At 36.9% G+C, this 12,347-nt stretch overlaps 1 protein-coding gene across 2 annotated transcripts; it reads left to right on the top strand.

Moving 5' to 3' along the window:
- The first annotated feature begins 32 nt into the window (after positions 1–32).
- Positions 33–10,478, top strand: fbxo44.8 (F-box protein 44, tandem duplicate 8). 2 transcript variants are annotated; one of them, XM_081387687.1, is made up of 16 exons: positions 33–339; positions 739–985; positions 1,071–1,185; positions 1,315–1,410; positions 2,029–2,164; positions 2,260–2,408; positions 5,357–5,403; positions 5,491–5,602; positions 5,679–5,774; positions 6,494–6,629; positions 6,725–6,867; positions 8,054–8,100; positions 8,189–8,294; positions 8,426–8,521; positions 9,377–9,512; positions 9,608–10,478. In XM_081387687.1, exons 1-16 carry the CDS (start codon positions 280–282, stop codon positions 9,743–9,745), a joined length of 1,860 nt encoding a protein of 619 aa, XP_081243813.1. In that variant the 5' UTR covers positions 33–279; the 3' UTR covers positions 9,746–10,478. The 2 variants fall into 2 exon arrangements, with proteins under 2 accessions (XP_081243813.1, XP_081243812.1); XM_081387686.1 differs by having other exon boundaries at positions 61–339; positions 736–985.
- Positions 10,479–12,347: the final 1,869 nt, after the last annotated feature.

Below are 12,347 nucleotides of genomic sequence, written 5' to 3' on the forward strand. Positions count from 1 at the left end.
CCTGAAATTACCGTAATAATAGTAATACGCGCAGACACTTTATTTTTATCGCTGCTGGATGCAGTCATGTGACTAACTAGAAGAAGTACACAACGGACGGTTCAGCAGTCACCCGCACGCCCTTCTGCCGCAGTTTCTCAGAAGCAGATTACAGTGCTGCTCAATGATTAGACGAGCGATGCTAGACATATAACTAATGCGAAATTAGCTAGCTAATGTGAATTGTTTTTTAGTTGGTTTACTGTAATATCGTTCGACTGTAAAACGTAACTTCTGTGGATGGATCCGTCAGAGAGTGATGTTGCTTGTTCAAGGGACTTTGAAGACAGTTCAGACTCAGTAAGATGTTCTTTGTTATGTTATACAGCCATTACTGGGATTCGGTGCTTTTTGTGTTCCCAGGAAAGATCTTAGTTACTGCCTTAAAATATTGAACAATATCAAATTTAAAGAGTCTTGCGCTGCCGTAATGGCCCAGGCGTAATGCGGAAATGGACAAACTTTTCTGCTAGAAAATCTTTTTTTGGAACATGGTAACTAGTTTCTATCAATTCTAAGCTGGTGGACCAGAAATAATCAACTACCAGCTGGTCATACCAGCAGGTCAAGCTGGTTTTTGAGACATGGTAGCTGAAGGCCAACTGAAAACTATCAAACATGTCCCACAGCTGGATCTTTCAACAGCACTCAAAAGGTAAGGTTAGAACTGAAAGGTAATCTTTCTTCCTCTGTCAGCAGCCAGATGTTCCTCTAGCTGTGGTTGAGGAGATCCTACTGAACCTGCCTGAACATCAGGTGGTGCGAGTCTGTCGGCTGGTGTGTCGTGAGTGGAAGGAGCTGGTGGACAGTGCTGCACACTGGAGAGAGCGCTGTCGGAGAGAGGGGATCCAGCCCTGTGATGCTTCCAGACCCCCAGAGGACTGGTGCCTGTTTTACTTTATGACTAAGAAACGACGGAACTTACTCAAGAATCCCAGGGCAGACGGTGAGCCTAGTCAAGATTGTACAATAAGTGTCACTATAATGATTTTTTTCTTAAGATAATGTCTTTTTTCTGATGTTTTAATTAGATGGACTTCAAGGATGGGAGAATGAACAGAATGGAGATGGCTGCTGGGTGACAGAGGAAAATAGAAAACTATTTCCGGACAACACTGTCACAAAATGTTTTTCAACATCTCATAGGTATGTTTGATATTTTAGATTTTTCAAGAACGTTTTGAGCTCATTTAATTTAAGTCAATGTTACAATATGAAAATAAATAAATCATGAAGCCAATCCACACATAAATCAATCATAAGCTTTGTCCTCAGGTCATGTTTGAAGCAACAGTTGATTGATTTGAAGAAAGAAGGTTATAGTGGTGCTTTCATGGATCAACAGCAACCTCATATCAAAATATCAGACTGGTGAGTGTCACTCAAACTCCCATTTCATGCTACAGTATCTTAGGTGGTGAATTTCATATTTTATGTGATTAATTCTTGTGAATGACCTGTCCCTCTGGGTCACATTCACTTTTTTGGAATTGTGCCTGGCAGTATGAGAACCCACGTGGTAATTTTTTTATGTTATTGGCAGATCATTTTGTATTTTTATTGCAATAATCTGCATACATTTTATGTAATCAGTACAGAAATTGAATTGAAGTGTCACTAATGAGATAGTTCACCTAAAAATTAATATTCTGTCATCATTTACTCACCCTGTATTGACTTTCTTTCTACAAAAGAAGATATTTTGATATAAAAAAAAAAAAAACCTTTTTTTTTTGTCCATACAATGAAAGTTAATTGAGGCTAATGTTGTTTGGACTTACCAACTTTTAAAACATCTTTGTTTATGTTCCGCAGAAGAAAGAACACATGTTTGGAATGACATGAAGGGGAGTAAATCATCCAGAATTCAGAATTGACATTTTTAGGTGAACTATTATTTTAAGAACACAGTAACAATGTTAAATCAGGTTCTAATATGAAAACACAATTTTAGAACAGAATCACATTTCTGTCATGTCTTATCTGCAGGTATACCCCACTCTCTGATTATGGAAGTGAATATCGGATCTGTGTAGAGTTGCTTGATGAGAAGAAGAAACCCATCAGTACCTTTCAGCCTTATAAAGTTTTCTTTCAACAGGGGGACACTTATCCATGGTGTCAAGTGAGTTAGTTAATACTAACAATGCAGTTATTGCCCTGTAATCAAACTAATAGTCAGTGCTTAACTGTCCCTGTGTTTATTCTGTTTTATTTCAGATGACCCACATCTTTAAGGATTATGGACCTGGAGTTCGGTTTATCAGTTTCACTCACGGTGGGAAGGATACAGATAGACAGGTCTGGGCAGGCTGCTATGGAATACGGGTCACTAACAGTAGCGTGGAGATCTGTCCAGCTGCCGAGAGGTAGTGTTTTCCAGAATATTTTTTTTTTACATTCCTAAATTTAACAGGTACAAAAGTGACCTTCAGGTGAGGAATTCTAATAAATTCTAATATGTTATAAGGAGATATAACAAGTATGACATTACAAAGGTCTTTTGTAAATGTATTCTGTTCCAATAATCATGGTTATCTTAGATAAGTGTACATAATGTTAAACATATAAGTATAAACTACCTCTTCTTTACCTCCATCTGTACTCTTAGATGGTTTAGCAGAGATTAAAGAGTGGTTTACATCAAATCTTCTTTAACTTAACTGTAAAACGGAAATTCTTCTTGTCGGCTGAAAAATCAATCTGATGTTCATCTGTGAATATTGATAACTTTCCTGATTCTGTTTCTAAATAAGTTCATAGTTTGGGGGTCATACTTTACAGTAGTCTCTCATTTGAAGCACATTTAAACAGTGTCATTTGCTCTGCATATTTCCACATACTTAATATAAACCAAGTTTGTCTGTCTCTCATAAAGAGCACTGCAATTCTTGTTCATGCTTTAGTCACTTCCTGTATTGATACTTATCTGACCTTCTTCATATCTTACACTCCTTCTCGTACTTTAAAAAGGTGGTTGATTATGATTTCACTTTTCTAACTTTAGTTAGTGTGTAATATTGCTGTTTGAGCATAAACAACATCTGCAAAGTTACGACGCTCAAAGTTCAAAGCAAAAGGGGATATTTACTTTTACAGAAATGGCTTTTTAAGGACTACAACAAACAACTGATAGGGACTACACGAGCTTCCTCCCAGGTTAGTGACATCACAAACCCTAAAACTGACAAACTCCGCCCCCGGGAACACGCAGCAAAGGGAGTGAGGAGCTCAAGCTGTCGCATCTGTGTTTTCACATATATTGCAATACAGTACGTAACACAAATGCACTTTAGGCATCTTACATCAGTTCCCACACGAGCGATTTATTGATTATCGTGACAGAATATGCTAATCAAAGACTTGAAGATAGTTAACTCCACATCAGCAACATAATTCATCAACGAACCATTCAGAAACGTAATGTTGCATTCTACATGTTGTCACTTCTTCTTGAGTCTCTCCATCATTGTCCGACTCCGGTTTGAACATGGGCAGAACAGTTTCTGACATTTAAGTGCGTGTCTGTCTGCAAGCTGCAAAGAATACAAGCTCTTGAAGCTCCGCCCTCTGTGCCGGGAGCATTTTTTGCGTTTTTGCTCACCTTCAAAAAGGGATAATTTTAACATGCTATAAAAAATGATCTGTGGGGTATTTTGAGTTAAAATTACATACACATACACACCCTGGGGACATCAGAGACTTATTTTACATCTTATAAAAAGGGGCATTATACCACCCCTTTAAATCATCTTCTGCACTCACTTTTATTCTCCCTCAAACTCGCACTACTTCTATGGGGTCCTGAGCCTTTAGTCATGCAGCTCCTTATTTATGGAACTTGCTGCCACAGGATTAACAAAACAGTGCAAGTCTTCATGTTTTTAAATCTCATCTTGAGACCCATCTTATTCGGCAGGCTTTTATGTGATTACTTTTATGTTTGTATCCAGTCTGTCCAGACTATAATAATGATTTTTTTTATGTTGATTGTTTTATTGTGTTTGTAAGGTGTCCTTGAGTGTCATGTAATGTGCCTATAAATAATATAATAATAATAGATATAAAGATACATGTAGGCATATTATTAAACAAAACTTTAAAAATGCAACAACAATTTTTTTTTTTACAAATTTAACCACTATTTAAAGTCCTCCTGTAGTCAATAATTGTATCTCTTAAAACTCATCTTTGATCACCAAACTGACAGTTAAAATTTTTTTTTTTTGCTGTGAATAAAAAATTATTCATGCCTTAAAATATTTAAATGTAACTCTACACACTTTCTTCATTTAGTATACGAGGAGCCATTGATATGCACATTAGCCCCGCCTCCACTCACTCACACCAGCTCAGAGATTTACTCGCTCTCTTTACTGTAGTAAATGCTGCACGATGGTATTGCGCTTTACAACGTCAGACACATAACGGTGTTTAATATGATTAGCCATTTGCTTGACTATGTTATCAAACAGTTAATAATGTGTTGCTAATGTTGCACAAACCATGTTTCTGTTCGTTCACCATCTCAGAGTCAGTCAGCTGCCTTCTAACAATCATCAAGAAACGCTTTGTACAACTCAGAACGTCAGTGGAGAAAGGCATATAGTTCATCATAACATCATATACTGTACATAATTCACCCGCTATATTGCTAAATGTACATGATTTTTCATATCAACAGAAAAATGTTCTTTCTGAATAAATGTTTTTTTCATGTTTTTTTTTTTTACCTCGTTATGATCTTACAGTTAAACTCTGGATTCTATGAACTATGGGAACTTCTCTTTAGGGCAACAAAAGGGAATTTAAGAGTTTTATAGCTTGGATCCCATAAATTAAGGATTAAGTTATGACTTTTTCTTCCGTGTAGTTATGATCAGTTCAAATAAAATAATTTAAGTCAAATTTTAATTTAATAATTAACAGCCTGCAATATAATGCAATATGAATATTTAACACATTTGCAGTATATTAACAATATCTATTATTATTTGTTTCTGTCCTTTATTTATTCATTGATTAAGGTATATATTCCAATTTAAAGGCCGTAACCCTAGCAAAACATTAATGGGGAAACGTGTGGCCGGATGGGCTGGATTTTTATATTTGAATAATGGGATATCTAAACCAAGAAGAAGTACATATAACAGGTCTGCTGTCAAGACTCTCCACCACAAGACAGTTTTACAGAAGCAGATGAGGGGGCATGTACACATTTTTGGGGGGTGTTCTCTCAAATAAAAAATATGAGATTTCTCTCATATTTTCTGTATCTTCAGAATATTAGTCGTAACTTCTTTATTTCCACCTGTAGGTTGAGATGCACAAAACCTAACTTGCTCAAGAATCCCAGCGCACAAGGTGGCTCATATAATTAAGATTGTACACATTTCACATTGTAAAAATGTTTTGCTTCAGGTAACATCTCTTTTCTGATGTTCTTATCAGATGGACTTCGCGGATGGAAGATTGTACGTAGTGGAGGTGACCGCTGGGTGACGGAAGAAAATAATAAACCACTTCTGGACACAGTCACCAAATGTTTTATAACATCTTATGGGTATGTTTGAATGTTCTGAAAAATTTCAATCATCAAGCCAATCCACACATGAATCACTGATAAACTTTGTCCTCAGGTTATGTTTGAAGCAACAGCTGATTGATTTGACGAAAGAAGGTTATAGTGGTGCTTTCATGGATCAACAGCAACCTCATATCAAAATATCAGACTGGTGAGTGTCACTCAAACTCCCATTTCATGCTACAGTGTCTTTGGAGGTGAATTTCATATTTTATGTGAAAATGTTTTTGTAAATGACCTGTCCCTCTGGGTCACATATGCCTTATGCTGGAACTGTGCCTGGCAGTATGAGAACCCAAAGTGATATGACATTAATAATAAATAAATAAAAATTGTTATCAGCAGATTATTTTGTATTTTGTACTCTCCAATCCTGCTCCTCCATCTCTTTTTAACATTGTTTCCTGTGAAGTCTCAATCGTTCTACAAAATAAAGGCAAAAGTGCCAATAATAAATCTTATTTCTTTATGTAAAAATGAATTAAAATGGCATTAAAGGGATAGTTAACCTAAAACTAGAAATTCTGTCATCATTCACTTACCCTCATGTCGTTCCAAACTTGTATGACTTTCTTTCTTCTGTGGAACATAAAAGAAGATATTTTGAAAAATGTCTCACTGTTTTTTGTCCATAGAATGAAAGTCAAAGGGGTCCATTGTCCAACTTTCAAAACATAATTTTTGTTCTTCAGAATAAAGAAATTGATACAGGTTTGGAATGACATGAAAGTGAGTAAATGACAGAATTTTCATTTTTAGGTGAATTATCCCTTTAAGAACACAGTACTAGCATTTGACACAAATCAGGTTTTAATATGAAAGGCCACTTTGTTAATAGGAAGGCTTTTATTTGCTGTTTGTCTGGTGCAGGTATGCCCCAGTCTCTTGTTGTGGATGTGAGTATCAGATCTGTGTAGCATTGCTTGATCAGTGGAAAAACCCAATCAGAACCTTTCAGCCTGAGAAAGTTATATTTTCGTTTGGGAACAGTGAGCCGTGGTGTCAAGTGAGTAGAACAATACCGACAGTCCAGTTATTCTCTTGTAATCAAACTAATAGTCAAAGCTTAACTGTCCCTGTGTTTTTCCTGCTTTATTTCAGATGACACACGTCTTTAAGGATTATGGACCTGGAGTTCGGTTTATCAGTTTCACTCACGGTGGGATGGATACGCAGTTCTGGGCAGGCCATTATGGAATACGGCTCACTAACAGTAGCGTGGAGATCTATTCAGCTGATGAGGGGTAGTGTTTTCCAGCATGACTCTTTTTTTTTTTTTTTACTGTAAAACATATTTATTAAGTTTATCAATTAATTATTTTTTATCAAAATGCAGATACAAGTTATATGTAGGCATATCATGAAACAAAACATTAAAAATGAAAATAAAGTGCAAATGTTAACTATTTCCACTCCGCCCACTTGAAACCAGCATCAAGCTGGCATTGGGCTTGTTAATAAGGATGGTAAAGACCACAGCCTCTAGCGTCAGCTGTTGGTATGCCTCTTTAAGGCCAGGGGAGTGAGGTTTATTTACAGCAAATTATACTTTACAAACCAATTAAACCACTAATTCATTTTATTTTGCTCTGGCCAGAGCTTATGAAAACCATTTAAAGGAATTTATAAAGAGTGTTTTAGGATTGTGTTATAGTGTTTTAGAGTGTTTAAGGATTTATAAAGAGGAATTTATAAAATCTTTATAAAGAGTGTGTAATTAATAAAAGTAACAATAATAATAGTTAGTTTTTTTAATTAATAATAATAATAATAAAAGTATTCAGAAAATGCATTAACATTGATATTTATTCATACCATATTTCATATCTTCAAATGACAGCAGGGTTGGCGCCTGAACCCACTCGTTGCGCCGACACTGAATGACATTGATAAATATCATACACTTTATCAAATGTATAACCTAACTTCTCAAAATGGGTGATGAGTCTCGAGGCTGAGAATCTATCTTATGTCTAGTTGTACCATAATACCATAATACATTTCCCATAACATGTCCTGTCCTACTGCAGCCTTATTGCATTTATCAGAGTTGTGGGAGGGGCTTTGATGCCATCAACAATCACTCTGTGTTCTATATTGTCGATAAACAGTAAACACGTGATCCCTAAGAATTAGATCCTGATTCTGCGGTTTTGGAAGTCCAGAATCCTCTGATTAATGGGATATCTAAACCGTCAAGAAGTATATATAACGGATCAGCTCTGACAGCGTCAGCCAGTAGTAAAGACGCTCCTCTGCCAGATATATTTCAGTTTTCCAGAAGCAGATTAGAGTCCTGCTGCAGTAAATTAGAAGAGCGATGTTTGACATAAAACTAATGCGAATGTAGCTACTATTATTTGTCTTCAGTTGGTTTACTGTAATATCATCAAAATGCGAAAAACATAACTTCTGTGTTTTCACCTGCAGGTTAAGTGTCAGAAATCGTAACTTGCTCAAGAATCCCAGTGCACAAAGTGAGTCACATCATTAAGATTGTACAATAAGTGTCACTATAATTAATTTTTGCTTCATGGAACGTGTCTTTTCTGATGTTTTATTTAGATGGACTTCAAGGATGGGAGATTGTACAGAATGGAGGTGACCAATGGGCGACAGGAGGAAATAGGACAATATTTCCGGTCACCAGATGTTTTGTAACGTCATGTGGGTATGTTTGATATTGTAGATCCTTCAAAAAAAGGTTTGAGCTCATTTAATTTCAGTATTATGTAACAATTTGAAAAATAAATCTATCATGAACCCAATCACACATGAATCACTCATAAACTTTGTCCTCAGGTTATGTTTGAAGCAACAGCTGATTGATTTGACGAAAGAAGGTTATAGTGGTGCTTTCATGGATCAACAGCAACCTCATATCATAATATCAGACTGGTGAGTGTCTCTCAAACTCCCATTTTATGTTACAGTATCTTAGGAGGTGAATTTCATATTTTATGTGATTCATTCTTAAATGACCTGTCCATCTGGGTCACATGTGCCTTATGCTGGAATTGTGCCTGGCAGTATGAGAACCCAAGCTGTATGACAATCATATAAAAAAATAAAAATAAAAAAAAATTATATATATATATATATATACAGGAGTGGAAAGTACCACGAGCTAAGACTTGATCTCGGGTTACCTGAAACCTAACCGTACCATTTATGTCAGAGCTTATGCAGATTCTAAAAATAAAATATATATATATATATATATATATTTTTTTTAGAATCTGCATAAGCTCTGACATAAAGGGTACGGTTAGGTTTCAGGTAACCCGAGATCAAGTCTTAGCTCGTGGTACTTTCCACTCCTGTTCCCCCCTCCCTCTTCAACATTGTTTTCTGTCAAGTCTCTACTGTCCTACACAAAAAAACAAAACAAAAAAACACACACATAGGACATAAATTGAATTTAAATATCATTATAGGGATAGTTTACCTCTTGTCATTCCGAACCTATGTGACTTTCTTTGTTCTGTGGAGCACAAAATGAGATTTTGAAAAATGTCTCAGTGTTTTTATGCAGTCCAATGTTGGAATCATCGACTTTTAAAACGCCTCCTTTTGTGTTCCACAGAAGAAATAAAGTCATAGAGGTTTGAAACGAGTAAATGATGACAGAATTTAAATTTTCCGATGTCCCGTTAAGAACACATCGCCAATGTTAAATCAGGTTCTAAAATGAAAACACAATTTTAGAACAGATCCACATTTCTGTCATGTCTTATCATGTCTTATCTGCAGGTATGCCCCACACTCTGATTGTGAAAGTGAATATCAGATCTGTGTAGAGTTGCTTGATGAGAAGAAGAAACCCATCAATACCTTTCAGCCTGAGAAAGTTTTCTTTCAAAAGGGGAAAAATTATCCATGGTGTCAAGTGAGTAGAATAATACTGACAGTGTAGATATTCCCCTGTAATCAAACTAATAATAAAAGCGTAACTGTCCCTGTGTTTATTCTGCTTTATTTCAGATGACACACGTCTTTATGGATTATGGACTTGGAGTTCGGTTTATCCGTTTCACACATGGAGGGAAGGATACACAATTTTGGAAAGGCCAGCATGGAATACGGGTCACTAACAGTAGTGTGGAGATCTATCCAGTCTGATGCTACAGAGTGTTTTCCATTTTGTTTTTAACCTTCCTAAATTTAACAGGCGCAAAAGTGACCTTCAAATTAGGAAATGTAATGAAACATTATGCCATTAGGAGATATATCAAATATATATCAAATACAACGTAACGTTTATAATGTCAGTGCCATTGTTTTGTCTCAAGATGCACACCAGAAATGTTTTTTCTAAGACATGTTTATAAAAGCTACTTAAATGCCCTAATTGAACTAAGGCCTAATCCTGGCATAGTCTAAGCCCTCTTTGTTAAACCGGGCCTATATGTTACACTGTTAAAATGAAGGACCTTAGTCGACGACTATAACTACAGCCATAGACATGCACTGCTTATGAAATAATCAATTACTTAAGTGCCATACAGTTAACGTCAATAAACGTTTCAAAGTTACTGTGTGTAAGTGATGTTATGTTAACTTATAAATGTACATTGAAGCTTGATTATGAAATAACAGTTGAAGGTTTGGGGCTTGAAGGAGACAAATCTCCTTCAAGGTTTGCTCTACATGCCTGATGTTATATTCTAGTAGTCTAGTTCTCTCTATGGTGATATTTACTTGTTTAATTTATTATTATAATTTCCTGACTGCATACATACTCAAACATTTGTACTTGTGTGTACTTTAATCATAAAACTTTGTCACAGTTAGGTCCAGATGATAATGAAGAAAAGTTCATAAAGGTTTCAATAAATAAAAGGGTTCTTTAATGAAAACAAACTCAAGTAATCCACATTGATAAGGCAAAGAAACAGAGTGTAGGCTGTTCTACGATCACACATCATACACCAACCAATACCCGACACTGAACAGAACAGTCAAAGGGAGGAACTTGAATACACGGTGATGAAGAACTAAATTATCAACAGGTGTGTAGATGTCATGAGTGTCCATGGTAACTGATGAGTAGTGGGAAACAAAGACAAAGGAACACATGTGACTGACGAAAAACTAAAAGTCCATGATAATGAAACAGACAGAACATATACGTGACATAAGGCCCCCTCCCGGAAGGCACGACCTCGTGTCAAAAACGGAAGAGATGAGGGAGGGATGGCGGAGGCTTTGGAGGTGGGCGAGGAGAAGGCGAAGGGCTGGCAAAAGCAGACAGACAGACAAAGAAGACCAAGGAGGAGAAGATTGGGGACAACAGTCATGGTGGGGATGACGGGATGGACCAGAGTGACCACGCTGGCGCTCGAGACCTAGGCAGAGCTGTGGTGACGAGTGTCCGAGGAGACTGAGCCATTGCACCCGTGGATCAAGGTGGAGCCGGAGGGAGTGCGGAGGGGTGGAGAGACGGAGCACCGCGGATACAGAATCCCCAATGTGAGTCTGACCAGGGGTGTGAACCAGCAACCATCGTACCTGTGGGAGTTTTGGTGGAGCTTGAGACTGAGGACTGGCTAATAGACTGGGACACTGAGATACTGCCTCCCACCCTGAGCTATCTGTACTCTCCTCATTGTCGCTGATTCATCCCAGTATAATGCCTGATAATCAATGCTGATGATGAATCAGGCCCTGATTCATCATCAGCCCAGTCTCCCTCTCCCACCCTCACTGCAGAGCCATTTGTTATTCAGATATTCTTTTTCAAAAGAAAAAGTATCAGCTGTATGAAAAGTGACCAACATTTGGTTTTTGACCATTGAAAATGTGTACAATTTAAAGGGTTCACCCAAAAATGAAAATTCTGTCAGTAATTACTCACCCTCATGTCGTTCCATCCAAACCCTTAAGACCTTCGTTCATCTTCGGAACACAAATGAAGCTATTTTTGATGAAACCTGAGAGCTTTCTGTCCCTCTATTGACAGCAGCGTCATTGCAACCTTCAAGGCCCAGCAAGTTAAAATATTCCTGTACTACAGTGGTTCAACCTTAATATTATGAAGAGACGAGAATACCTTTTGTGTGAAAAAAATAAAAAAAAATAACAACATTATTCAACAATCTCTTCCACGTCTTTCTCCCACGCTGTCGACGTAGTATAAACAGTGCAGCGCTTCTGGGTTTTACGTCAGACCGTAGGCTTACTATTGTCACGTCAAGTATTGTATTGTCACTATTGTAATTGCCAAGTCAAGCCATTGTGTCAAAGCAATGATAAATGATCAACAGTTTTGCCCACATAGGCTGATGTTGTGATCACTGTGTAAAGAGTTTTGAAAAAGTAAGTATTTAGGAAAGTGTCTATAGCAATTGTAAAAATAACTCAATTTATTTGTAAAGGCAAGTGAAACTTGGGTTCACTAAAATATAAATTACAATAATCATGGTTTCAATCAGGTTAGTATCTGAAGTGGCAAACAACTCATCAGTCTAATAATCCTCTCCAGTGAAGTCTCCGCTTTCTCGTGTCCTGGTAGCCTACATCAAAATGTTGAAAAGTCAAAGTGCTTAAGGTCTCTGCTAGGAACTTTACTAGGACACCAAAGCCAATTGCAATCTTTTGAAGTTCCTGATCACTGATGCCATAGTGAAATACACTATTTACAATAGTACTTGTCACACATGATTAATTTATTCTGCAACTGCAAGTGTCCAATGAGATCACACCCCCATGAGGATAAAAGACT

This window comes from Scardinius erythrophthalmus (assembly GCF_964197995.2).
Source record: "Scardinius erythrophthalmus genome assembly, chromosome: 15".
Taxonomy (NCBI): Eukaryota; Metazoa; Chordata; class Actinopteri; order Cypriniformes; family Leuciscidae; genus Scardinius; species Scardinius erythrophthalmus.